This window comes from Ammospiza caudacuta, chromosome 2, assembly GCF_027887145.1.
Source record: "Ammospiza caudacuta isolate bAmmCau1 chromosome 2, bAmmCau1.pri, whole genome shotgun sequence".
In the NCBI taxonomy this organism is placed as follows: domain Eukaryota; kingdom Metazoa; phylum Chordata; class Aves; order Passeriformes; family Passerellidae; genus Ammospiza; species Ammospiza caudacuta.
In genome coordinates, this window is record NC_080594.1 from 1,422,265 (window position 1) to 1,449,146 (window position 26,882).

At 53.0% G+C, this 26,882-nt stretch overlaps 3 protein-coding genes across 8 annotated transcripts in view; 2 read left to right on the forward strand and 1 right to left on the reverse strand.

Annotated features, from left to right (window-relative positions):
• The window catches only part of RAB6A (RAB6A, member RAS oncogene family), a 43,775-nt gene extending 29,501 nt beyond the window's left edge, over positions 1 to 14,274 (forward strand). For 2 of the 4 annotated variants that reach the window (XM_058824847.1, XM_058824850.1), the window contains exons 4-8: positions 1,262 to 1,367; positions 3,299 to 3,410; positions 4,112 to 4,205; positions 9,226 to 9,292; positions 11,279 to 14,274. In XM_058824847.1, the coding sequence (XP_058680830.1) occupies positions 1,262 to 1,367; positions 3,299 to 3,410; positions 4,112 to 4,205; positions 9,226 to 9,292; positions 11,279 to 11,343 (444 nt within the window). In that variant the 3' untranslated portion in view covers positions 11,344 to 14,274. Of the gene's footprint in view, positions 1 to 1,261; positions 1,368 to 1,432; positions 1,539 to 3,298; positions 3,411 to 4,111; positions 4,206 to 9,225; positions 9,293 to 11,278 lie in introns of all 4 variants that reach the window. The other 2 variants (XM_058824846.1, XM_058824849.1) reach the window with 1 other exon arrangement.
• A 3,528-nt stretch (positions 14,275 to 17,802) lies between these two features.
• Positions 17,803 to 23,680, reverse strand: PLEKHB1 (pleckstrin homology domain containing B1). Of its 2 annotated transcripts, none has more exons than XM_058825362.1 (7): positions 23,509 to 23,680; positions 22,487 to 22,546; positions 21,893 to 22,045; positions 20,896 to 20,998; positions 20,074 to 20,113; positions 19,099 to 19,204; positions 17,803 to 19,026 (listed from the first exon to the last, which is right to left on the reverse strand). In XM_058825362.1, the coding sequence occupies exons 2-7, from the start codon at positions 22,521 to 22,523 to the stop codon at positions 18,890 to 18,892; spliced, it is 576 nt and encodes a 191-aa protein (XP_058681345.1). In that variant the 5' UTR covers positions 22,524 to 22,546; positions 23,509 to 23,680; the 3' UTR covers positions 17,803 to 18,889. The 2 variants fall into 2 exon arrangements, with proteins under 2 accessions (XP_058681345.1, XP_058681344.1); XM_058825361.1 differs by lacking the exon at positions 23,509 to 23,680 and adding an exon at positions 23,385 to 23,399 and having other exon boundaries at positions 22,487 to 22,549.
• Positions 23,681 to 25,936: 2,256 nt separating this feature from the next.
• FAM168A (family with sequence similarity 168 member A) overlaps positions 25,937 to 26,882 on the forward strand; it is a 124,142-nt gene continuing 123,196 nt past the window's right edge. Inside the window, exon 1 of one of the 2 annotated variants that reach the window (XM_058825696.1) lies at positions 25,937 to 26,032. The gene's annotated coding sequence lies outside the window, so the exon portion shown is untranslated. The remainder of the gene's footprint in view (positions 26,033 to 26,882) is intronic. The other variant, XM_058825698.1, reaches the window with a different exon arrangement.

Sequence of the window (26,882 nt, forward strand, 5' to 3'; positions counted from 1 at the left end):
TGGGAAGCACAGGCTGAGCCTTCATCTCCCAGCTGCTTCCAGGCTGACAAGTGCTGTGGAGACACAGCAGTGGGGATGGGAAAAGTGGTGTCATCCTCTGTGAAGAAAGAGATAATTTGAGGGGTGAATGATGGTGGGAGTCTGGAGAAAGGGGAACCATGCTTAACCCCTTCAGCTTTTGATGCCACAAGACAGAAAGGTAAAATGCAGATTGTCAAATGTGGCCAGTTAATAGCTGGTTCCACATTCTTAATACTCCTTGTTTAAAAAGAAGGTGGCTTCTGATGAGTGCACAAATGAGACTTGTTTCCTTGCTTGGTGCAGTTTTAGCTCATCAAGTGAAATCACTCCTCTGTGCAAGCAAAGCTGTGGTTTAAAATGAGCTCAGATTCTTAATTAAGAAATTCAGCCTCAGTTGAGCTATTTGCAGAAACAAAACTGCAGTGCTGCAGAAGCTTGTGATGAACACCCAATAAATGGGATTGGATAAACCCCCAGTAAATGGGATTGCATGGAGAGGGCTTGAGGGATGAGATGTGCTTTCCTTGGCCCAACTGGCTCTTGCACGCCTTGCCATACACCTTGCTTGTAGTGTGCCTTGCCTTTTCTTCCAGAGCCGTGCTGGTAAGAGCCATTGAGCCTGTCTGTGAGTGTTATTTTTTAGTTTAGAGTTACAACAAGCATTTTATCCCCAAAAACCAGACATGAGGAGCTTTTCCACCAGCAACCGTCCTTCATGCTGCTGGAGGTTGCCTGTGTGAGTCCTGAGCGAGGAGAGCAGAGCATGAATTTCTCCTGTAGGGAGAAGGGCAGGTGAACTTTTCACAGAACCACTGAGGCTGGAAAAGTCCTCCAAGACCAAGTCCCGGCATCCCCAGCACTGCCAAGGCCACCACTAACCCACATCCCCAAGTGCCACATCCACACCCTTCTGAGCACTTCTAGGGGTGGTGATTCCACCACTTCAGCTGTAGCTTTCTTGTTGGCGCTCTCAGTTTGGAAGCTGAGCCATTGCGCTCCCCCGTTTTGGAAGGGAAGCATTTTTTGGGAAGCTGCACCCCCCAGTTTGGCTGCTCTTACCCGTTGGGAGAGATTGCTGTAGGGAGACAGTGTCCTGCTGCTCCCAGTCCCCAGGCAGCTCCTGCATGAGTTTCTCCTTGTTATTTAGATATTTTTTGGAAGAAAAAAAAAAAGTGAAACATTTCTTGACTCTTTTACTTTTAGTGGCAGTTTGGCTTTTTTAATTTTCTCCCGCCCACAGATCAGGTTGCAGCTGTGGGATACTGCGGGTCAGGAACGTTTCCGTAGCCTCATTCCCAGTTACATCCGTGACTCTGCTGCTGCTGTAGTAGTGTACGATATCACAAGTAGGTATTTGCACTGCCTTTGACCTTTGTCTCATTTCTCTTGCTTGTTTGACTGATTTTGTTAGGTACGGTTGCAATTATGGGACACAGCAGGTCAAGAGCGGTTCAGGAGCTTGATTCCTAGCTACATTCGTGACTCCACTGTTGCAGTTGTTGTTTATGATATCACAAGTGAGTGGGGGGAATTCTGCATTTCTAATACTCTGCCCTTTTCATCCTCTAGCTTAGCTTTGCATGTCCTCTCACGTCATCTGCTTGGGCTTGGTGCTGGCATGACAAACCGTGGTTTCTCTGCTTGTTTCACACAAGCCCCGTGGTTGCTGCTGTTGCAATGTATAAAGTGTCTCACAGAGGCCATTTTAACCCTTCCCCACCCCATTTTCTTCAGTCTTCCAGTCCTGCCTGCTCTCATTGCACTCCTCCATCTGCCTTTGGTCATAACATCACCGGTGCCTTTTGGTCTTTGTGTCCATGGGTATCTGAATTCTCAAACTGGAGACTTCTGTAGCTTGCTCCACCTCATTCACCCTCCCCCTCAAATGAACTCTGGGCACGGGCTGGTGGGGAGAAGGCATTAACATCACATTTTCCTTGGAATCGGCCACTCTCACGTGCTGCAAGATGCAAAACTTACTACTAAGCTCTTACCCTTTAACAATTGCTCTTTCATTCCTTACTAAGGTATGTACATTTTTGTCAACTAAAATAGTAGTGCTTCTTCAGCCCTGCTCCTTCTGTCCCTCCCCTCAGTCCAGACACCCCTTAACTTACCAGTTCCTCACTGACAAAGAGCAGAAATTCTGTTGTAGGGGAGCTAAACCTTCAGACAGTATCAGTTTTAAACCAGATTTGACTGACAACAATGGCCTAATTCTGCACAAATGCATAAGTTCTTGTCCTTTGATTTATAAATACTAGAAGATTACAGCCAGGAATAGGGGCTTTACCTAGAAAAGGTCTAATTGTTAAAAATGGCACTTTCCTTTGAGCTAAAATTACAGGTTAGCTGTCAACTCTGAGTTTTTTCCTGACCCAGCAAATTCAATATTGCCAAGCAGTAAAGGGAATTAAGACACTGGCAAGTGATCAAGTCTTGGCTGTCTAGCATGCAATATATTACTTTGCAGTAGAAACCATTAAAAAAAAATCAATACTTTTCAAGAACTGCTGCAGAGCCCCCCCCTTTCCTAAGTACTGAAACTACTTTGGCTGCTCACATGCTCTTTGTGTCACTAACTGGCAAATGCTGAGCTCTGTGGCAGCTTCCCTCCAACTCCTTTTTCCCTGTGGGATGCAACCATTCAAGCACCACAGAGTCTGGAATTCTTACCTTGCAGCTTTAAGGGTGTACATGAAGTGCCTGTGAAGAGGTTAAATTTCTGCTTTTGGTTTTATGCAAAGATTTAGGAGTTTTTGTTTTGAAGGCAAGCGTTCAGTGCATGGGAGTTGCTGCTGTGTTATATAACCCTGGGATTCCCTAAGGAAAATAAAAATTTATTCAAGTGTACAAAATGCAAGGCTGGAATTGAGGAGTTCTGAGAACTGTGGTAACACTTGTAGGTGCACAAGCCATGAGTAGCAGAGTGCAAAAATTAATCCCTGCTCCCAACAGAAAATACTTCATGTAAAAATGAACTGAAACACAGCGATAAGGCTTTTCATTTTAGGTGCTGTCAAAACCAAATTATAGATGGACTCAGCTCCCTCTGGGGCTTTGAGCCCACCTGTAAAGAGGCACTTTTCCATCTGAAACCAATGCCAGAGCTCTGTGTCCTTTAGTGGGGAGACTCAGGGTTCCACTCGCTGATTCTCCATCACCCTCCTCCGTGACTGCGCGGAAATTGAAGCTTTTCTTTCCAAGTGCAGATGTGTGTCCTGGTGAGCTGTGAGGGACAGCTGCAGTGCTAACCCTCTCCACTGTTCTCTGGTAGATGTAAACTCCTTCCAGCAAACCACAAAGTGGATCGACGACGTCAGAACGGAACGGGGCAGCGATGTCATCATCATGCTGGTGGGGAACAAAACAGATCTAGCAGATAAGAGGTATGGGCCAATCACCCAGCTTTCAAATCCTGCTTTTCTTCATCTGCTGCTGTTTGCTCCTGTTTTAAGGAGTATGTTGTAGTATATTAGTTTTTTCTTGAGATGGCTGTGACTAGAGAAATCTGAATTTTAAATCCTCTTTCTTTTGACTAAGCCAAATTTCCATCACAGGGCTGAAAAACCATCGCCAGCTTGTACAGATGTCAGGGGAGAAGGGATTGTTCACTAGAGCCCACATCAGTGAATGAATAAACTGGTTACAAATATTTGTTCTTAATAATGTTCTGCTTAAAAATGGGTGGAACACATATCCAGGGAAGAACAGGACAAAATGCCTCCCAAATGAGGTGGTTACACTTGGACTTCTGTGGAAATACTTTGGTTTTGATGATTATTTTGGGACTCTGATTGCTAATTGTTCAGACATAAAAGCAGAGCTTCCTGGGCAGGGATTTGTGGGTGAGCACTTGGCTTTTCTGCTGGAATGCTGAGTTCTGCTTGGGTGTGCCATGGAAGTGAAGTGGTGATACCTGTCAGCAGCTGTACATTCCATGCAGGCAAAAAAAAAACCCCTTTAGGTGCTTTCAGATAAAGCACTTAAAGGTTTTTTTAAAGTGTAATAAATCTTAATTATTGAGGTATTTGTCCAGGTTTGGGTTTTATGAGGTTTTTTTCCCCTAACTCTGTGTTTTCTTCCCCAGACAAGTGTCCATTGAGGAAGGAGAAAGGAAAGCCAAAGAGTTGAATGTAATGTTCATTGAAACTAGTGCAAAAGCAGGATACAATGTAAAACAGGTGAGTGGCTGCAGGTAACACACCCTCCTTGTGGGAGCAGCACTTCCCTGGATCTTGGGAAGCCTTGGCCCAGGGGGCAGTGGGAATTGTAGTCCACACACAGCAAGCAACACCTCAGAGCTCAATTGTTGGCTGAGCTTCTGAAGGATCTCTGGCCTTGCTTCACGTGATTTGGGACTTCCTTCCCTTTAAATAACAGGGGAGTTATGGAAGAAGCTTTGAGTACAGAATCACACCTTGCTGGGCTTTTGATAATCCAGATTTGCTGTTTGGACTGAGAGTGAGACACAAAGCTGGGGAAGCACAGGTCTGAGGACTGTTTGTGTTGTATTTCAGTGAATGAAACAAACCAGGGAAGGAGGAGCATGATGGCTTAAAATGCTCCCAGTGCCCAGGGAGACAGAGCAACTGCTGTTCCCACTCTGCTGGAAGGCACTGCAAGTGCCAGCAAATGTTTCTGGACAGCCAAAGCTATTTATTTCCAGAAGATGATGAATTGCTTTTGAATTGGGGAAAGCAGTGAAAGGTCTTTTGAACTGATGGGAGTGCAGAAAAACGAGGGTTTATGTTTAAATCTACTCTGTCAATTTGAAATAGATTTGGTATTGGAAAGGAACTCCTCCCTGTGAGGGTGGGGAGGCCCTGGCACACACAAGCTGTGGCTGCCCCTGGATCCCTGGCAGTGCCCAAGGCCAGGCTGGACAGGGCTTGGAGCCGCCTGGGACAGTGGGAAGTGTGCCTGCCATGGCAGGGGTGGCACTGGATGAGCTTTAGGTCCCTTTCCACCCAAACCATCAGGGATTCTGTGTGTATGGGTGACATTCCACATATATCTTATATATGTAGTTACACAAATGGTTTCTGTGCAGAAGGGTACCAGGAGTGATAAAATAGGATTATAAACTGCTTCATGTTCTAGACAGGACTAAAGAGTCTGTTATTAAAATGTCCCTTGACTTTGCCTCTAAGTAGCAAAATGATTCCCTGTATAATGGGATAATTATAGCAGTGTTAACTCAGAGCTGTTTCACTGCATCACCCACCATGGATGTGTTGGCTTCCAGGGTCCCCCAATTATCCTGCCACAACAGATAATTAGGGTTTGGATCCTGTGCTGCAGTCCTTAATGAGTGCTTAGACCTGGGGGTGTGCCCTGAGAGCAGTTGCCTCACTGAGAGGAGTGATGATGGTGATGATGATGGAGCTCTACCCTCCCTCTTTCCTTCAGGGAGTTTCTGTGCCCTGCCACATTTCCACAGGTTCTGTAGCTGAGCCTGTGAGGGAGTTGTGGCTTTCAGGGCCAGCTGGAACCCTGGGGATGTGATGGTGTGCACACACATGAGTAGATATTAAAAAGAATTAGAAATGGATTTTTCTTATGAGTGTTGATCCGTGTGTTGCAGGTGTGGACTGGGATTCTCAAGGATTTCAAAGCTGCTCTATATTCTAGAGTATTTGTAACTCATTTTTTATTAGCTTAATAAGCAGTTGTTTAAGCAGTTATCAAAGGAAAAGACCTTCAATACCACCACTTAGACAGCTCCCTGTTTCCTTGCAGCTTCTCTGCTAAATGGTGTGAATTTATTTTAGAACTTAGCAATAAATTCTCTCCCAGTGAAATGGGAAAGTACAACTGCAGAATGGGTCCCCTTCCCATAACCTATGTGAAATCCTTAATAAGCTGAATGCAAATTTGACCTTCCCATAACTGATAACTTCTTTTCACAATATATTCTGATCCTGCAGAACAATCACAGTCTCAGTTCATCTTCGCACAGCATTTTCATCCAGAAACAGCTGAATTCCTTGTCCTGCTCGGGGAGGGAATGGCTGTGACTCCACAGTGGGAATGCAGGGGCCTTTTGTCCTTTGGTGCTGCTTTTAGCTTCTGGTTCGTGCTTTTCTGCTGGAAGAGATAAGAGGGAAGGGCACTGCCTGCAGCTCCCTGCAGCTGTGCTGCACATGCAGAGGGCCTGCCTTTGTGCTGGACCCCTGCAGGTGAGATGCTCTGTACTTCCAGCAGCAGCTGTTCCAGTGCCAGCATCTTCTCCCAGCAGAGGCAGAGGGAATGGTGCTGCTGCCAGGCTTTTCCTGCCATTCCCTGAGTCAGGAAAGGGGAGAGCTCTGAGGATGGCACCTCACTGCTGCCTGCTGTTGGACCTGTGACTGCAGAGCTGTTTGCAGTCCCCAAAGTCGTTCACGCTTACTGTTCCTCCTCACCTTTGGGCAGGGGGTGCTGAAGGAAAAATGAGTGGGTATTAGGGAATAAAAGCATTGGTGGTGTTATTGTAGGGTTAAACCAGTGCAGCAGAGGGGAAAAGACTGGCTTTGGGATCCTGCAAAGCGTGATTGCCAGGGGAGCCTTAAGCTGGGAAGAGAAGTAGATAAGTTGCTCCTTTTAATGCAGAGAACTGTAGTCTGTGATTCATTCTGTCAGCCCTGACTGAGCTTTCAAAGCCTTTGCGATTCCTGCTCTGTCTCGGCACTCCATAGTTCAGGGAATCTTATTGTTAGTCCCTGGATTTCATGCCCAGAATATGTCAGGGTTCATTTTGCTGTCTTGTAGAAAGAGAGGGGAGGGAGGGCCCTGGAATTGCCGCCTCCAGCAGTACCTGGCACGCTCCACGCTGGCCCTGCAAGAGCCAGGGATGAATGTGGGCCTTGGCAGAAGAACTTTCTCACGGCAGCAGCTCCCTGAGCACAGCCCCTCTGTGACCCTGTTCTCACAGAGCTGGCCTTTCTCCTGTCTTCTGATTCTTACCCATCTGATGGGCAGGAATTACCCTCAGAGCTGCAGAGAATGAGAATTAGGGAGAGATTTTCGTTTGCCTTGTGTTGGGGAGCAGGGTTCATGCCCAGCTTTTCCATCTGGACAGCGATCCTCCTGTCCTTTCCATATTGCTGAAAACTGGTTTGTGCCTGCAGTCCTTTGTGACCCTGATCTGTTGGGATTTATTGGCTGGAGTAGCAGGCAAGGCACAGTTTGGCAAATGACTTGAAACTGATGGTGAGAGATGAGGCTTCTTTCCAGAGTTTATATCAGCAAGCAGATTGCAGAGTTGAGTGCTGAAAGAGAGTTTGTGTGGCTTTTAGTCTTTCAGCTGCTGCGTTTAACTCCTGCCTTGGAAAAAAAAAAGTCCTGGATGCTCATCAATACTTGTGTTTTTATACCCACACAAACATTGAAACATGTACATGTGTGTACAGACACACACTGGCTCGGGGCTGACAGCACCAGGAAGCTCAGAGGGCCCTGTGGGAAGGCTGCTTTCCAACCATCAGGAAGTTTCCCTAATTGGATTTATTCACATATGCTGGGGCTGATAAGCAGAAGCTTAATAAGAAATAAAGTTGATTTTTCTTAGTTGCCAAATTCCTATTTTTAGTCTGATAATTTAGGGGAGAAATGCTGCTAAAAGCATCATTTTATTCCTGGTCTTAATGTAAAGAAAGGATTACTGCATTTTAAATAGCCTTTCTGTCAGCAGTGTGGTTTAAATGCAGGAATTCCAGTCGGTTCCATCAGCTGAGGATTTTTTAAAGACTCCTCACCCTTCCTGTATGTGGGCATTCCTGCTGTTGGTTTAGGTAGAGTTTAACATCTGGAGTTTTGTTGCTTCCTGGTTGGCCTGTGAGGGTTTCCCTGAGGTTTCCAGGGAGGCTGGAAGGTCCAGGTTAATGGCAGAGGTCCACAGAAATACAGAGGGAGGCGTACTGGGTTTTTTACTTCGGAACCGTTGGCTGAAATGAGGGAGTTACATCGAGTCCCGACTTCTCAGACCCATGCTTGGCTCAGATTGCAGTGTGTGCCAGACTGCTGCCAAGAAAGATCCCAGACAGACCTGGGGGCTTGCTTGTGGTGAGCTTGGGAGGGGCTGTAAAGCCAACAAAGTGACCTTAGGAAGGTGAGAGCATCACTGGGACACTGGGAGAGCCCAGATGGCAAAAGCCCTTGGGCAGGGACCCCCCAGGACTGCTCGGGTACCCACAGCCCTGATGTAAACAGGCTGGCAGTGCCTTGGCTGTGTTTTCTGTGCAAAGTGGGTCACTGGGAATAAGTGCTTTAGCTTTGTGTCATTTGAGGAGAGGCAGGACAGCAGAGGAACACGCCAGGCCTGTCGTCAGAGCCGCAGGATCCAGGGATGCACAGGGAACACGTGATGGAGGGACAGTATCCTGGGCAGGGCGACAGGCAGCTGGACCCAGGGCACTTCTCCTGCATTGTACACAGGGTCCTCACCCAGAGGGCCCAGGAGAAGCTGTGTGGTGGCAATTACCAGCCTGAACCTCAGGGGCAGAGGTAGGAAATGCAGGAGAGGGAATCGGTCCTGTTCCATCTCACCGCCTTCAAGTGGAATAAAACCTTGAGGAGAGTTTGGAACTCAGACCTTGCTGGGAAACTGGAGGTGGTGTCCAAGTGAGAGGCTTTGGATGCCTTTGTTCTGTGCTTTTTGCCCTGAATGTGGGCATAGGAAATCCATGGAGTGGGCACCAAATGATGAGGATTAGGTTTGGCTGCGTTCATTTTTCTGTTCCATAGGAACCTGAGCCACAGATAGGTGAGGCTTGGGAGAAATCCTTTCCTACATCCCATTTTAGACACTCTTCCATGTGTGTCAGCTGAGCTGATGTGGTGACAGACTCCTGGATGGTGTGTTTGCCTTCATCAGCTTGTCCATGCTCCTCTGAAATCCTCTGGGGAAGTGTGGAAATCTAATTCCCACCTGCCCTGGGGAGGCTGTTGGGTCTGTGGACATGCATGGCAGGTGTGGGGTGAAATGCTGGATCCCTCCCATCTTGTTTGCAGGGAAGGTGCAGGAGGTTTGCTGCGCACAGCTCCCTGATCTCCACTAACAAGAGCTGTGCTCTGCCCTTTTCTGTGAAGAAAGGTGATATTTGGTGTCAGGATTTTGGGGCTGAGCAGTGTAAATAGTGCCGGGGATGTGTTGGATCATTGTTTGAGCTGCCTCAGCCGGGGGGAGCCGTTGTTTTCATCTGTTCCCTCTGTGGTTCTTTGCAGCTTTTCCGACGTGTGGCAGCTGCCTTGCCCGGGATGGAAAGCACACAAGACAAAAGTAGAGAAGACAGTATCCTTTCTGTGCCTGTGCCAGGCATTACCCTGCACCAGGAGAATCCTCTGCAGCCCTGGACATCCCAGAGAGAGGGGGAACCGGGGCAAGTAACCTGTGAGCTGAGCAAGGAGGATGGGTGGGTTGGAAGGCTGAGGGTGGAGAGGGAAGCAAGGGAGGAATGGTGATCCAAAAGGATTCTTTGCTTGGTGTTTGAGTGTGTGAAAGGTGGGAGGAAACAGCTGCCAAGAGGTCTGAACAAAAACCCCTGTGGTTCTTGCAGACCCGACTGACCGAATCCAAACCAAACTGTCCTGGAAGGGACCTCTGAAGGCCCCTTCTCTGATCCTCCTGCTCAAAGCAAGGCTGACTCCGAAACTGAGCCAGTTTCTCCAGGTCACATTCAGAGAAACTTGGGAAATCTCCAAGGCTGGGGATCCCATAAACTCCCAGGGCAGCCTGGGACCCCAGGCAGCATCTCAGACTCAACTGATGGGGTCTGTCTCAGCCAAGGGAAAGCAGGGGTGGAAAAGGCTTGAAAAGCAGTATGGCTACACTGGAATCACCAAGCTGGCCAGGGGGGTGTGCTTGGAATAGCAGCTTTACCAGGATTGCTGGTTTTATTTGCAGCGGGGATCATGGAGCTGGTAAATAGAGGAGAAATTGTGCCTTGGCTGAAGGAGGTCTCAGGAACTGTGGGACCTAGCATTGAAATTCCATCAGAGCATCTGATTCATGGGGAAAAGAAGGTTTGGGAAGATGGGGATTGCAGCTGCACAAGCTTTGTGTGGTAGGGACTTGAGTGATCAGAAATATTTTGTTATGCAGGTCCCCAAAAGGTTAATGAGCAACAATCTTTATTAATGAGGGGGTAGAGTGTACAGGCAGGGAGTTTGATCAGCAGTCCCTAATGGGAGTGCATTTAGGGCTCTGGGAATTGGGCTGCCTGCAGATAGCAGGGATGGATGGAATCCTCTCTCCCAGGCTGCTGCATTAGGATGAACGGGGGCACTTCTGCAAAACATGGGGGGTTCAAGGATCTTGACCCATTCGTTCTCTGAGATGAAGCTGGCAAGGCTCATGTCAAGATCTCCAACTTAAACACACTTTAAGCTTTAAATCAGCCAAGTGGACCAAACACAGGAGATGAATTGCCTGTCTTCTGTTCCAATTTCCATGTTTATTTTCTCCAAACCTCTTTAAAAAGCAGCTTCAACCCCCTGAAGAAATCAGTTGGAAGCACCAGCTGTGTGATCTCTATGCCTCTGTGTTCTGTGATAAGGGGAAGGCTGGAGACTTGTGGTGAACAGCTCTGAGCTGGGGATTAGCATTCAAAGCTCCTCCTGGGAAGGGCTCTGGGAGGCTGTAGCTGGAGGGCATCCGCTGGGAATTGAGCCCTGCTGCAGAGGGAGTCGCTTGTCACAGGCAGGCTGTGAGCAGCCAGCTCTGCAGTGACCTTGTGGGACATCAGCTGTCCCTGCAAGGGGGAGTGCAGGCTGGTGGCAGGGCTGTGCTGCCTGCTGGGGGAGCAGAGAGGTTTGGTGAGGAGGTTGGGGTGGCACGGTGTGCAGTGGTGCCCAGGGAGTCATGGAGCCCCATTCCCAGAGGGATCTAAAGCCCTGTGGATGTGGCACTGGGGGACATGAGATGCTGGTGGCCTTGGCAGTGCTGGGGGAGCAGGTGGACTTGGAGATGTCAGCAGGCTCTTCCAGCCTGAGTGATTCTGTGGTTCTGCAGAAGCAGTGATTGGACCTTTCAGTGGATCCATGCATCTTGAATTCCCACAGCAAGAGAGCAGACTGGTTATACACAAACCTTGGGGTCTGACATGGTTTCTGCTGCAAGTTTCATGTGCCAGGGCAGGAGGGGCAGGTGAGAAACCTTTGCTTTGGAGCTGGTCTTTGCCAGTATTTCAGCAGGAAGCACTGAGAATGCCATTCCAAATCCCACTCTTGGTAGGGAAACAGAGTTGGAGATGCGTTTGCCTTAACTTCCTCCTTCCAGTGATTGACATAAAACTGGAAAAGCCTCAAGAGCAGCCTGTCAGTGAAGGAGGCTGTTCCTGCTAATACCATGTGGCTTCCACCTTTCTCCAGAACATCACTGCTTTCCCTCCCTGTCCTCTTCATTGACTGCAGTGTGAATATTGGCTTGAACCTTCCCCTTTCCGTAATAACGTATCGCAGTTCATCATCGCTGGCTGTCTCGTGGAGATGATCTTTAGCTTCACAAGCACACCCCACACACACACACCAAAAAAATGTCAGTGTCTTCATTATTTATAAGAAAAGAAAAAAAAAAAGGCCAAAATATTCCACCGTATTCTAGGTATAACTTTAAAAAAAAACAAAAGCAAAAAAAAAAAAAAAAAACCAGAAGAAGAAAATCCAAACAAAAAAAATAGGTACAATTTCTTAATATTTGTTCCTTTTTTAATATGTTATGATATTGCACTTTGAAATGATGGCAACTGAGTAAGTTTGGAATTGGACCTAGATGAGATGTATGTGCAGAAGAAGGCTTGCAAATCTGACCCATTGGAATTTCTCTCAGAAACTGGGAATGTGTAGACAGCAGGCGCAATCACGGGGGGAGGCAGCAGATGCCGAGGGTTGAAGGCTTATAATTATTAAACACAAATAAACCCCAAGCTCTTAATTGCAAGTCTGCCTGGTGTCCAGAGCCAGCCTGGCCTTAGCAGGGGTTGGGCACTGCTGGCTCTGGAGCTGGGAATTGTCGCCGAGGCAGCGGGGACACGTTTCCAAGGAAGCATTACTGGGAAATACGGACGGGCTCTTTGGGATGAGTGGCTTCTGGAGGATTTGGGGGGGAAGGAAAGGGTGGATGTGCATTAGCAAAACACTTGCAGGAAACAGGGAAATAATGTTTCGAGTGCAAAATGAGTTTTCAGAGCTTTTTTTTTTTTTTTTTTTAGTCCTTTTTAAGTAGAACACCAATGAAGTGAATTATTACTGCCCAAGAGATGGGAACATAACAGTTCAGCTGTTTGGAAGAGAAAGCATTTTGCTTCTTTGCTTTTCTAGGGGAAGTATTGAAATCAGGACTGGCACTAAAACCTGCCAGAGCCGATTGAAACCTTGGAAATTTGGGAGAAAGAGGGAAGAGCAGCTGGCTGCCCCAGCAGAGGGGGAATGGCACCCGCTCTTCCGGAGCGTGGGCACAGGTCCGTGGGGAAGGGGTGTTTACTTTGAACCTACAGAATCCTAGTTGAGGCATCTTAGATGGAAAGGGAGGGACTTGAGTAGGATGGAAACCAACTCCTGATTATGCAGATTTATGCCTTTATTTTTTAGCTTTTTTTTTTTATTATTATTATGTTCAGTCTTCCAAGTTGGTTTAGTTTGGTTCTCTAGAGCTGTATAGTTTGGTGAAATAATTAGTAATTTAGTTTTCTATGGAATTAGGCTCACAATTAACCCTTTCTTTTTCTTTGATATTTATTTCTCGGCTTCAATGTTTTTTTACTCTTTCCAATGCTGATTTTGTTGTTTTTCCTTTGGCTGAGGAATCTGTGTAGAGCTTTGCTGATGTTGCGAGATGTAGCTACCCGAGAAACACGGAATGAAACACACTAGAAGTGCACCCTTTTAATCTTTACTAGTCATTGTGAAGTTGCTGTGTAAGTTAATAAACACAATTGTAAATACATTGTTTGCTGGGCGACTCTGGCCGAGTTACAGTGCAGGAAGGAATTCTCGAGTCTGTGTTGCGATTGTGGATTAAATGGACAATTGCAAAGGAATATTCAGGCTCCTCCTTGGTTCTCTTCTGCCCCTCTCTCTACCATCTAATATAACCACCTGGGGGAGAGGAAGGGAATCGTCCTCACCACCACTTTCCCCAGGAAGCGGGCATAAAAGAGTTGGATTTGCTCATTCCTGAGGTGAATGCCAGGCTCATGCCCTGCCCTGGGTTTCTAGCAACTCTGCACAACAATAACTTAAAGGCAGAACGAGATGTAAAAGTGCTTTTCTAATGCAATATTAAAGGCGAATTTTTTTGACGTGGCATGTCTTGAAATAAACATCAATGATATGTGACAAAGGATCATTCTTTATTTAAAAGAAACTCTCTGGGGGAAGGAAACCTGGCTGCTTTTCCTTTGTTGTACTGTTCTTAACCGTGCTGAAATGCTTCATCCTGCTGCTTCTTCCTTTGCTTTGGTTTGCTTTTTTTCTCCTTTGGTTCTCTGTGCAGCTTCTGTTGGTCCTCATTTGGCTGTTCCCCACGAGCACATCCTTTTTTTTTCCCCTTGCTTCTGATAGAACGAGCACCCTCTGCTTCCCACAGTCCCAAGCTTTAAGCCCTGGATTTAAGGAGTGGGCTTAGCCCATTCGGGCTGTGATGGACCAGCAGCCTGGACGCTTTTCCTGGGAGACCTGAGAGCAGGTTTGTCCAGAACTGGCTGGAAACAAAGGTGTGGAGAGCAGCATTGCCACAGCTCCGTGTTCAGCACGGCCAGGGGGCTGCAGGAGCACGGCCAGGTGCGTTCAGTGCATGTCCTTGCTGGTAGCCTGTGCTGCCTAACAGGGCTCACTCCAGCTCTCCAGAGAAAGCACACTGCCAAGGTGAGCACAGGAGCAGCGTGGTCTTTAGGTTCATTGTTTGGTTTGGGTTTTTTTGCACCATCTGTCTGTCAGGTTTTAGATTTTGATTTTCTTTCACTCTGTGGGTGTGGCCAGTGGAGCCATGGGAACAGATGTTCTTAATGCTAATTTTTGTGCCATTTTCTGAGCGAAGGTCTCGGCTCTGTTTCTTTTCTCCTCCCTGCTCTGGCTTGCTCGTTGTACAGTCCATCATGCAGCTATTCCATGCCTCACGTTTTGTCTTGGTAAAAGTAGTTGAAGAAATTGTGTAAGGGGGGAAAAAAAAAAGGTTCCTTTTCTTCATGTTGGAATGTCACTGGTACCTCAGCTCTGTTTGATAATATGAACCAACAACGACAAGAGAACAAATCCGTAGTGCTTGAACTAAATAAATACCTGTCTCATTGGAAAGCTCTGCCTCTCTTCTCTCAGCATGCGCAGCGCAGCGCGGGCAGGAGGAGCAGCTCCTCAGGGGAGGCTCTTGTGGGGCAGGAGGAGTTTTGGGGGGCTCTGTGGCACGGGAAGGCGTGCAGGGGTGCTGCAGGAGGAGTTTTGGGGGGCTCTGTGGCACGGGAAGGCGTGCAGGGGTGCTGCAGGAGGAGTTTTGGGGGGCTCTGTGGCACGGGAAGGCGTGCAGGGGTGCTGCAGGAGGAGTTTTGGGGGGCTCTGTGGCACGGGAAGGCGTGCAGGGGTGCTGCAGGGCTGCGTTTGCTGTTGCTGCGGTGTCTCTGCCATTGTTTCCAGCGCCCCAGGGACGGAGCCCGGCCTGTGCCGGCTGAGCTGTGCCTTTCTGCTCCCCTCCTGCTCCGTGCATCAAGCTGCTGCTTCCGCTCCCCTTGTGCGGCCCCAGCCCTGCCTCAGCTCCCTGGCACACGGTGCACCCAGCCCAGCTTCCCTGGGGAGGATCCTCCTCCAGCCTCCTCCTGCTGGAGATGCAGCCGGCTCCGTGGGGCCGGGAGGTGAGTGACACATGGGTGAGTTACCCTCTGCTTTCCTGAGGGACAGAGAGGATCCTGCAGTACAGCTTGGGTGGGTGGAAGGGACCTTAAAGAGCATCCAAGGGCAGGGACACCTTCCCCTAGCCCAGGCTGCTCCAAGCCCCATCCAGTAGGGAAGGGGAATTACCTGGGTTTGATGTGTGCCCAAACCTCGGTCTCTTGGTCAAGTTCTTCACTGTTAAAAGGACCACGAATAAATGGGTTGTGAAACTGGAAGGTAGTGCTGGAATTAGGGATATGGGAACGGTTGTGTGGTGGAGATGAGTTCCTGGAAGTTTTTGTCACTGGGGGAACTTGTGTTCCCTGTAGCCAGCACCTCCGGCTGCTGCCCTGGCTGGGAGCCTCTGCAAACACCACCTTCACCTCCTCAATTCCCATGGCTGCTGCTGTGGGTAGCCCTGGGACTCTCAACTCACACTGGTGTCCCAATTCCCAGCTTCCCTCTGGTGGAGGGGTCTGGATGGAGCTGCTGTGGAGCAGGGAATGGGTGGGGAGCACCCACCAGCTCCGAGGGTGCTCCTGGCCGCTCGCTCCTGGCTGCGCTGGGTCGAGCTCCCTCTCCAGCCCGGCACCAAAATCCAGGAGGGATTGTCTGATTTAGATTGGAAGGTGCTGATGGCTCCGTTGCTGGCTGGTGGGCACAGCCCTGATTTTGCCAGGCTGGAGGAGCCTCAGCACCCACCTGGCAGCATCCGCAGAGCTGCTGCGGCAGCCGAGCCGAGCATCCCCTGGCTGCGGTTGTGCTTCCAGCTCCCCAGTCCCGGCAATCCAAAGTGCAAGGGCTCTCCCTGCCTGCTGCGGCCGCCCCTTTTGCCATGCTGGGCATGTCCCAGCCCCGAGGAAGATAAATGGGGCGGGCGGGCTGCGGCAGGGCTGCCGGCAGTCACGGAGGCAGCTGCACACAGCCGGACCTCGGAGCAGCCTCTCCTCCCATCCGCGCTGCCTCCTCCTCTGCTGCTCTCCCTCTGCCTTTCCAGGCGTGCTGGGCTTGGGCTTTCACCAGTGGAATTGTTGTTTCATCAGTTTAAGGGATTTTTTCATCAATTGGCGAAGATACTGATTTTATTTCCCCCCCTTCTTTAACCATTTTCCCCTTCCCCACCCTGGTCTGAGCGTGTGGTGAAGTCAAACGTGGATTTTTATGAAATATTCAGGATCCTCTTATAGGAGCAGGATGGAGCTGACTGCCCAGATGGATGCTGGAGAGGCTGGGCTCCCATTAATGTTGGGAATGGAACTCGTGTGGAATTGCAGCTCTGCCGTTCCCGGGAGGATGAGGGGTAGGGAAGGGCTGCAGGTGATGATGCTCCTGCTGCCCCACAGCCCTGCCCTGCTGCTGCTGTTTCCAAATGGAATTTTCCAGACTTGCCACCTGTTTCTGAGGGTTTGGGTATAAATTAGAGCCATTGTGAGTGCTCGCTGAGGGCCACCCGGAGAGCACGTCTGCAACGAGGATGTTATTAAAGCCTTGATTAAAGGTACTGCTAATTAAAGCACTGAAGTGTCTCTCCCACAGCCAGTGGCTCCTTGGGTACAGGGCAGGGAAGGGAGAAAATGGGATTTATCCATGCTCCCAGCACTGGTGGTTGGCGCTGTGTTTATCCCAGTTTGGGAAGGGGGCTGTGTGGAAACTGGAGGTTTGATCCTGACATTTCCTGAGCTGCTCCATTTCCAGACAAGTGGGTTTGGAGCCCAGTGTGGCCCCCAGCTGACTCCTGTGCCATGGGAAGTTGTGGGATTCATTTTCCAGGCATTTTGTGGCCACGATGGGCTCTAAAGGCTCGTGCCTGCTCCTTACTGCGGGTCCCGTTTTTCCGAGGGGCTCTGGAGTTGTTCTGGGCTTTGGAGCTTCAGCAGCTCTCCCTGCTGGGAGAGAGGAGTGCTGCGAGCTGGGGATGGAGCAGGTCAGCCCTGATCCCTGTCCCTCAGCACTCCTGGTCCCTCTGCTCCTACCCAGTGCCACTCTCGGGCACCACGAGCTCCTGGGAAGCCCCTGCTGAGGCGTTTGTGGGCTGTGGATCAATTGCTTGTGCTTCCAAAATTATTTATATTTAATTGCTGCTTCATTTAGCTCCCTAGTGCAGGGCCTGCATGAAGACCCCGGGAATTGCTGCTGGAGGCTGCTCCAGCCTGAATTGCTCCATGTCCCTGGATCTCTGGGAGAGCAGCGCAGCAGGAGAGAAGCAGGAACACTGTCCAGGATGTCCAGGTACTGCAGGGATGAGGAGCATGGGGTCTGAGCTTCAAGGTCTCTTCCAACCTAGAAATTCTGTGATTCTGTGAGCTTGGGAAAAGGAGCTTTACAGGTCAGCAGCTGGACATGGCATGGGAAGGACAGACAGTTTCTAGGTTGTGTTCCTATTGGTAACAAGTTTCCAGATCTTTCCATCTCCCAGTGTGTCTCACCTTGGCTCATGAACCATAAAATGGATATTGGATTGATAAATAGAGTAAAATTCTTCTCTGTGAGGGTGGTGAGGCCCTGGCACAGGTTGACCAGAAAAGCTTCCCAATCTCCCATCCATCCCTGCCCTCTGGCAGTGGGAGCCATTCCCCCCTTGTCCCCAGTCCCTCTGCAGCTCTCCTGGAGCCCCTTCAGGCCCTGCCAGGGCTCTGAGCTCTCCCTGGAGCTTCTCCTCTCCAGGGGAGCACCCCCAGCTCTGCCAGCCTGGCTCCAGCCCTGCAGCAGCTCTGGGGCCTCCTCTGGGCTCTCTCCTGCTCCTGCTGCGTCCCCAGGGCTGCAGGTGGGCTCTCACCTGGGCTCAGGGACAGAATCCCCCTGTCCTGCTGGAAAGGCAGGGAGGACAAGAGGAGCTGGTCACAGCCCTGGGCAGCACTGCAGGGGGACACAATCCTTCCCACCCCCAGAGCGTTCCCTCCTCATCCTCACTCACCCTCAGGCCAGGCTGGTTTTTCAGTGCCTTTATTAGAATTCAAAGAGGTTTTTTTGTATTTTTTCCCCTTTCCGGGAGCAGGTGCGCAGCAGGAGGGAGGCAGGGAATGCAGGAGAGCATGGGAATGGTGTGTGGGATGTCCCAATCCCCTGATGGGCACAGGAACTGACCTAAAGGCAGGAGCAGGCTGGGGTGCTGGTGTCACTGGTGGTTTTCCATCCAGCTGTGGGGCTGTAATTCCTAAACTCAACGTCAGTCGTGGTTCCAGGATCCCATCCTGGCTCTAGGGGTGACACTGGGCAGCTGTTCCTCACCTCTTCCACTGCCCAACCAAAACCCTGAGTGCTGCTTGTCCCCTGGCCTGACCAGGTCCCTGCTGTGTCCCCTCAATCCCAAATCCCTGCTGTGAAGGTCCCGGCTTGGCTGCCAGAAAGGCTCCCTGGTCCCCATGGAGAGCTGCCCTTCTGCCCATCCCAAAAATCAGGGTGAAACTGAGGATGCTGGGTGTCCCTCCCATGTGGCTGGAGAGGTTGGGATATTCCCTGGGCTCTTCTCAGCCTCATTCCCAAGGTTTAAACTCCAATTCCTGAGGGTTTTGCACCATGTTTCTAACTTGGCCAGGCCCAGGGGACTGGTGCATGTTGGAAAGGGGTAGAAATCCTGCAAAGGGTTTCATCCTCCTTAATCTTGCATCCACCTCTTGAGCATCCCTGTGGTGCCCTCTGCTGCCAAGAATTCCCTTAAAAGCCTCTGCATTGTGGGGTTCACCCAGCCAAAAAAGATCCAGCCACTTCCCCCCAAATTAAATTAAAAGAATTAAACTTTCCCCTTCTCCCAAACCCGGAATTTCTGCAGCCGGCTCCCTGTGGAGATTTGGGACGGGGAAGCTCTTCTAATGGCCCAGGGAACCTTTGCTGATGGGAATTGGGTGCTGTGGGGTTCTGGAGAGGGTTTTGGGAGGCTCTGAAGCACGTGGGGGTTGTTTAATGCAGAAGCTGGGGCCGGGAGCAGGGCACGTGTGGGAGTCTGTCCCTCTGGCAAGGCTGAGGGCGCTCAGGGCAGGGTCCAAGGCAGGGCTGGGGAGCGAAGGGAGGCCGCGGCTCGGTTTGGCAGCCACTAGAACCAGCAGGGCATCCACATGAAGGAGCCCAGGGCGGCGCCGGTGGCGGCCCCGGCCAGCAGCCCCAGCGCCATCTGGTCCCCGGAGACGCGGTAGGGATCCTCGCGCACGATGACGTGGGTCACCCCGGGAGCTGCGGGGCAGAGGGTGTCAGCAGGGGAATGTGGCCTCAGCCACCCCTCCCCGGGGCCAGCGGGCCACCCACCTCCGTACTGGGGGCCGTAGTGGCCGGAGCTGATGTAGGCGGCCTGGTGCGAGTCCAGGGGCACCGTCTGGTAGTAGTCGTCGTCGTAGGGGTCGTACACGTGCACCTGCAGCGGCGGGTGGGGACTGTGGGGTCAGCTCCCCGGGGGGGACGGGCTTCTGGGGCTCAGGGCTGGGGAGTGACAGCGGCCCCAAGGGCTGGGGACAGCCTGTGCTCGGGCCGCCCTGACTCTGCCCCTTCCTTGTCACCTTGACAGTGGCCCCATCACCTTAATGGTGTCCATGTCACCTTAACAGTGTCCCTGCCACTTCAACAGTGTCCTCGTAACCTTAACAGTGTCTCCATCACCTTAATAGTGTCCCTGCCACCTTAACTCTGCTCCCATTCCCTTCACCTGTCCCTGTCACCTTAACTGTGCCTCTGTGACTTTGTGTCCGTGTCATCTTAACAGTGTTCCTGACACCTCAACTCTGCTCCCATACCCTTCACCTGTCCCTGTCACCTTAACCATGCCCATGTCACCTTAACAGTGTCCCCATTCCCCTCAACTGTGTCCTTATAACCATAACATCGTCCCTGTCATCTTAGCTGTGTCCCTGTGACCTCAACTCTGCTCCTGTTGCCTCTAACTGTCCCTGTCACCTTAACTGTGTGCCCTTGTCACCTTACCTGTGTTCCACCACATCAACTCTGCCCACTTAATGGTGTCCCTGTCACCTTAACAATGTCCTGACCTGTGTCCCTGTCACCTTAACCCTCCTCCCGTCACGCTCCACAAGTGCACAGGGTCACCGTGGCTCTGTCACCTGCCATCAGTGGTGGCATCCAACCCCTCCCCTCCTTGTGCCCTGAGGCTGCACTGTGGGTGTTGGGGAGCCCCCCAAGCTCAGGGTTGGGGTAACCTCTCCCTGCCCAAATGCAGAATCCCAAATCCCGTGCCAGGACGGTGTCCCTGCTCAGGGGACAAAGCCTCACCGGGGTGGATTTAGCCTCCAGCACAGCCATCTTCCAAGCACTGCAAATAAAACAGAGTTACTAATTTTTGGTGGGTGCTGGAGGGGTGGGAATTGTCCCCTTCCTCCCCACAGGGACCTGAATGTGGCACTGTTCTTTAATTCCCTGTTAAATGAGTTCTGGGCCAACAGCTGGGATTGGGAATGTGCCGGGAGGTACCTGACACCACAGGGATGGGCACAGGGTGCCACCACAGGGTGGCCCTGGCTAAAATAAGGGCAGGCAGGAAAATGACACCTAAATTTGGGGGGAAGAACACATAATGGATGGATTTCCACTCAGCTGAGATAAAGCTCAGTTGATGAAGTTCTGCTTGGCATGTATCCCTCCATCCAAGTTCAGCTGAATGTTTGCCACTGCTAACTTTTAAAATTCTTATTTAAAAAAAAATCAAATCTTATAATTTATTTTAAATTTAATTTATAATTTTTTTTTTTAGAAATAAATAGAGTGGAACAGTGCTAAAAAGAGCAATTTGCCTCTAGCCAGTGAGGGCTTCACATTCAGACTTTTTATTTCCAAATAATGATGAAACCCTTCTCAGTCAGCCCAAGAGGGGATTTCTTATCCACGAGGAGACTCCCCCATCAGGAGATGGACTGCTCAAAACCAGCTGCTTTTGGCTGTGGGTTATTCAGCGAGAGCCCCAAATCTCCTTTTGCCCTGCAAGGGTGTTTGAGAACGGGGGCTGGGGGCCGGTTTAGCCGAGGGGAGCAGGCCAGGGCTCTCCTGCAGCCCGGGTCCCTTCCGGGCTGGGAGAATTGGGCTGGAAAAGTCGCTTACACGGCGTCGTCCTCGCTCTCGGCACACAGCGTGGTCTTGGAGCCGTCCCGCAGCACCACGGTCAGCAGGCACTCGCGGCTCCTCCCCTCGGGCGGCTGCACGTCTGCAAGGGAAGGGATGGAGGGATGGGGTGGCATCCAGCCGGGGCCGGGAGGTGTCCCACAGAGCTTCCCGGGCTCCACATCCCTCCTGGCGCAAGAGCAATGTGCCATTCCCTGCCTGGATGGAAATTAGCCCTGGGATTCGTTTTGGCTCCGTCTCCTGGTGGAGGATGCAGTCAGGCTCTCACAGGGTGAAAGCCAGCACAAGGAATGAGCTGATGGGCAGAAACCTCCGCCCCCGTGGCAGAAGGAACATGGAAGGGCAGCAAAATGCCAAAATTCTGCTCGAGGCCACGAGGCTGAGCTGCCTTTGCTTTGAACTTGGTGGAGCGCTCCCAAATTTTGTGGGAACGGGAGATGCTCATTGCTGGAGCGGGATCATGAGCTCCAGCAAGGGCAAAATCTTCAATCCCGGAGGTTTGTGTGTGTTGCCCCTCTGAGGCCTGGCAGGAGCGTGTGGAGAGCACAGAGCTGTGGGATTGTGCTCCCACGGCCGCTCCCAGCCCCAGAAAGGCGCTTTGTGCGGCGGCGTGGGCTGCGGGGCCCGCCAAGCTGCTGCTTTGTTCCCTTGTTTGTGCGAGACACGAGCGATGAGTCAGGGCCGTGGGATCCTGTTTGTTACAAGCACTAACCAGGAGGAGAGTTCCTCCTTCCTTCCTTCCTTCCTTCCTTCCTTGCTCCTTCCTTCCCTCCTTCCCCCAGGAAAAGCAGTGGCCGAGACCATCCAGGGTCTCCCAGCTGGGAGCAAGGAGGGGTGCACGGGGCAGCCTGGGGTGATTAATGGGTTATTTTGGGGGTCTGCTGGATGTGCAGAGCCGGAGCCTTGTTTAAGAGGGGTGCAGCCACACATGGGATGGGGTTGGGAAGGCAGGGCCCGGAGCAGGGGCTCGGCTCACCTTTGCACTCGCGGCCGATCCGCACGTCCCGGCAGCTGTACTTGATGTGGATCCGGCCGTCCATGTCCCGCTGTGTCTCATCATGGTAGTAAACCAGGCTGCCATCCAGGTAGAGCACGAACCAGTTCCTCTTCCAGCGGCGCAGGATGGAGCCTGGTGGGACAGGGAGCAGCTGCAGGAGCCCAGCAGGGCCAGTGGGATGCAGCCAGCACACTCGCAAGACCCCATCTCATTCCCCAAACGTGGATCCCTCCTGGGCCACCTGTGCCTGGCACGAGCAGCCAGGGCAGCGTGAGCAGGTGGCTGTAAGCGGGGAAGGGCTGCCAAAAAAGCCATCAGGGCGCTGGGTGCTGCCCTGCCGAGGCACGGGAGCGGATCCAGCCCCGGGCACGGAGCCGTGCGTGCCCTCATGGCAGGCAGCCCCTCTCTCTCTGCGCTGACGCAAATCCGCGAGCGGCTGAGCCGCGATCTCCCTGTGGATTACCCGCCCAGCTCGGGGCTCCTGGTGTCCCCCACCCCCCACCTCTTCCCAGCAAACCTCCCCAGGTGTTTCTGGGGAGCTCCCAACCCGGAAAGCTCGAGGGTGGCACTTACTCTGGCGCCAAACCCAACCGCTCTTCACCAGCGCCATGGCTGCCACGGGCTTCGCTGGATCTGCTGGGATGGGAACAACAACGGGGGTGAAACAGCAGCTCCTGCCTCGCCCCCGCCTCTGGCCATGGCTCCCACCTCCCCACAGCCTCCGGCGCTGGGATTCACCCTTGCTGCTCCCGGTGTTTCTGGGGGATGAGCTCAGCGCCCGGGTTCATCGGGGTTAGGCAGACGTGGGGTTTGGTCATGTGGGAAACGTGGGAGGGAAGCGCTGCGGCCACCTTGCCTCCTGCCTTAATCTCATTGGGATTTAGGGATTAGCGGCCTGGAGGTAAGGGCAGAAATCTGGGCTGGCCGTGAAAGCAGGCAGTGCCTCCCCACAGCCCCAGTAACTTTCCATGCTGAACGACACCTCCACTTGTTTATTTTCCCTGCCTGGATGGAAATTAGTCCTTAATAAGGCCATGAAGTCATCGCTCCCCAGGTCCCTGAGCAGAGCCAACACCCCAGGGGCAGGCAGGAGCAATTCCCTGGCCATGGCTCCTGTATCCCCCGTATCCGCTGGGAATCCCAGCTCCCAGTGACGGGAGCTTGGCACCCTGGCATGGCCTCCGGGACCTCCCACCAGCTCCGGGGGCACGGCAAGGCACAAACACCCCCCAGCAATCTGTGCCTGCCTTACCGAGTGCCTGAACCCCTGAGCATCCAGCTCCCCGTGGAGTTTGCAGCCCCGCTGCCATCACCCGTACTGCCACATCCCCGGGAAATCCCAGCCCATGGATGCCCCCATCCCTTGGCACACCCCTGTGCACTCACCCTCATCCCGCTGTGCTCACAACCCTCGGTACCCGCATCTGCTGCCCTCATCCCGCACCCCTGACATCTTCCCCCCCCTCCATACCCGAATTTTGCGGCCAAATTTCGCGGCGCGGTTCCTCCCCCCTCAGCACCCTGAGCTCCGAGCCCCGTCCCCGCGGCCGTGTCCCATCCCCGCTCCCCGTGCCGGCGCCCCGCGCATCCCTCACCGGGCGGAGGCGGCGGTGCCGCTGCGGGGTGCGCTGCGCTCCGCTCCCGCCGCCGGGCCCGGCTCTGCCCGCCCGCCCGCGCGGCTCGCCGGGAGCTGTAGTCCGGCACGGCCGTCCCCGGCGCTGCCCGCCGCCAAAAGCCCGCTTTGCACGCATCTAGCCCCTCTTTCCCGACATTTAGCCCCAAAAAGCCGCTGCCCGCCGGGGATGTCCGCGCTTCATCCAGCCGCTCCCATCCATCGCTCTCTCTGTCCCCTCAAATCCCCCTTTTCCCCGTTTCCACCCAGCAGTGCGGGTGCCCAGCCCAAATTTGGGAATCCGTGGGGGAGCTGCTGCCCCTCACCGAGCTGGGCACAGGGAGCGATGCCCAAAATTCTCAGTTTTTTCCTGAGAATGGCTCTGAGGAGGTGTTTCATGCCGAAGTAAACCAGGAAAAGTTTCAAGCATCAAAGTGCTCATCTGAAATAAATTTCCGAGTGGAGTGAGGAATCCTCTGGGTCAAAATCAAAGCTTGTCCTGTCTCCTGCTGGAATTAGAACTCTCCTGGGCTGTGGGACATGAGGTTGGATTATTTGGGGAAGTCAAGACACAAATCAGGTGACAGCTGTAAATAAAAGATGTTTATTGAGCACAGTGAACACTTTATTCATTTATATATATGTATATATATATGTTTTCTATTCCAGCACGTTTTTCAGTGTGAAGCCCTTTCCCCTCCTCTCCCTCCCTGGCTGGCTTTACTTCCTTTTTTAGAAGGAATTAAATTAATCCAGCAGCCTGCTGGATGATCCCAAAGCAGTTAAAAGGGAATCTCCTCCTCAGCCAGCCCACACTCACAGCCTTGTGCGTGGCTGTGTGGCTGCAAAACATCCTGGTGCTGCAGAATATTCCCAGAATCAGGGAAATTGTTTGAAAATCCTGCTGTGACAGAGATTTTGTCCTGCCACAAGTCCAGAAAAAAGTTCCCTGAGGATTTGGGCTGAAATTTGGATTTATCCACTGGCTTGGGCTGCCTCTCTATACAGACATTAATTGGAATTAATTGTTGTCAAAATTTCCCATTGTGGTTTTCCTCTTGGGAAGGAAACAGTGCTGTTTTGAGATTTTGAGGGGGGCTTTGTCTATTATTTTTTGCCAACTAGGGTGTGATTTTTTTTTAAATGTTAAATAGGATAAATTATTTGGGTGGAAATGGTGACCCAAAGAGCCAGGAAATGTTTTCCAGCCAGCAAAAGGAGAGGATTCCACGTGGGAATACACTCTCAGAAGAGCCAGATCCTGGATTTCCCCCCATTTTCCATAGCAACTGGGGGTTGTTTAATAAAATCCATGGACTTCGATGCCTCTGGTTTGTTTTTCCTCCAGCTCTGCCTGCTGGGGATCTCCCCCGTTTTAGGAATTTCCCAAACTCTTCCCACGTCTCAGGAATCCCTGTCTTCCACATGGGGTCTCCCCAGGTTCCAGGGAGCTGTGGAGACGGGAGCTCAGGGGGTTCAGAGCTGAACGTGGGGACAGAATTTGCTGTTCCTGTCATCCCCACCACGGGGACCGGTGGGCACCTGGTTAAACACCCCAAAATCCCTGCGGAGGCTCCGTTTCCTGTAGCTGAGCGTGTCCCTTTGGAATGCTGCAGGAGAAAGGCACAAGGACAGACGTTCCCTCCGGCATGTTCATCCCGACCCAGGGCAGGGATCGGACCCTGGGTAGCCCGGTCGCCATTCCCCGGTTCCCGGGGGAGGCGTTCCACACCCACAGCTCTCGTCGCCCCCAAAACCAGCAGCGAAACACACGGAACCGCTGTTGTGAGGGATCTGGGGAGGGTCAGTCCCTGAGTGAGACCCACGGGGTTCTCCATCCCTTCCCAAACACTCCTGTCCTGCCCTGAGCAGCGTGAGGGGCGGCTGCGGCTGTGAGGGCAGGGGGGCAGCGCCCCGTGAGGGCGGCGGGCACGGCCGGGCCCCGCCGCTCCCCGCTCCCCTCCCGCTCCCGGCCCGAGGCCCTGCGCTCTCCAGGCGACCCGGGAAGGGTGTCCCGGAGCCGGGATAAGCTCGCGGATGGCCGTGGAGCCCCGCCCGGCGGATCCCGGGGGGATTCCCGTCGCGGCCTTCTGCCTCCCGTCAGCCTTCGCGCACTACAGCTCCCGTCATGCATCGCTGAACTACAACTCCCGCCATGCCCGGTGGCTCTACCCCTGTCGTACTACACCTCCCAGCACGCCCCGCGCCCGTCCGGGCCCTGTCGCCTTATGTCCTTCCCCCGACGCCCGCATGGACTACACTACCCATGACCCCTCGCGCGGAGCGGCCAGCGGCAGGCCGCGGCGGCGGGGCGCGGAGCATGCCGGGAGCTGTAGTCCCCGCAGCGCCGGCGGCTGTAACGGTCCCGCTGGTGGTACTGCCCCCCCTACCCCCCCCCATTCCCGGCTGGCGGCTGCGGGAGCAGCGGGAAGAGGAGGAGGAGGAGGAGAGGGAGAGGGAGAGCTGCTGCACCGGCACAGGGGCCGCCGCCGCCCGAGCAGCCGCAGGTAAGGCGAGGGGAAGGCGAGGGGGGACAGCGGCGGGTGACAGCGGCGGGAACGGGGTGGCGGCGTGCGGGGATGGAGGGGGCTGCGCAGGGAGGGGGCGGCGGGGCAGCATCCCGCAGCCGCGGGCGGGGGCAGCGCGGAGCGGAGCCCCGGGGCGGGGGGAGCCCCTGATCCCCGTGTCCCCCGGGGCTGCCGCCGTGTCCCTGCAGAGCCCGATCTCCCCGGGGCTCTGCCGGGTGTCCCCCTGTCCTATCCCCGGACCGCGCCGTGTGTCCCCGTCCATGCCCCGGCGGTGCCCCCAGCGCAGCCTGTTGCCCCCAAACCCGCTGTGCCCCCCATTGCAGGGCCGTGCCCCCGCTCCAGGCTCTGCCCGTCCCCGGGAGCCCCGGACGGGATGCCCGCGCTGGGGGTGCCCCGGGATGGGCGAGCGCCCCGGGATGTGCCCGGGGCACGTGGGGCCGGGAGGCGCGGGGGCATCGCCGGCAACTCCGGGCTGAGCCCGTCCCGCAGCCCTGCCGGGGGGAACGGGGCTGAAACGGGGATAAAATGGGAGAAAACGGGATGAAACGGCGATAAAATGGTTAAAGGCTGCGCGGAGCGGGGGGATGCCGGCGCAGCATCCACAGGAATGAAAGCAGGGACGTCCAGGTTGGGAAATGCAAGGCGGCGGTGGGATTCTCTGCCTGGATAAAATGCCTGTTCCGCTCGGTTTTTTATATGAAAATGTGGATTGTTCCCCCCCCTTGCCTTTTTTTTAATAACGATTGCTCGCACGCTCTGTTGCTGGCATTGTGGCGTTCCGGGCAGCGAAGTCCGTCGCTATATTGTGGGGGAATAACGCCAAAAAGGA

Excerpts from the sequence above, each read along its gene's own strand:
- PLEKHB1 (XM_058825362.1), bottom strand. The coding sequence starts at position 22,523 with ATGGCGCTGGTGAAGAGCGGTTGGGTTTGGCGCCAGA. Across the intron at positions 20,999-21,892 it reads GATCGGCCGCGAGTGCAAAG|ACGTGCAGCCGCCCGAGGGG; the intron begins GTGAGCCGAGCC and ends CTTCCCTTGCAG. Across the intron at positions 19,027-19,098 it reads CTACGGCCCCCAGTACGGAG|CTCCCGGGGTGACCCACGTC; the intron begins GTGGGTGGCCCG and ends TCTGCCCCGCAG.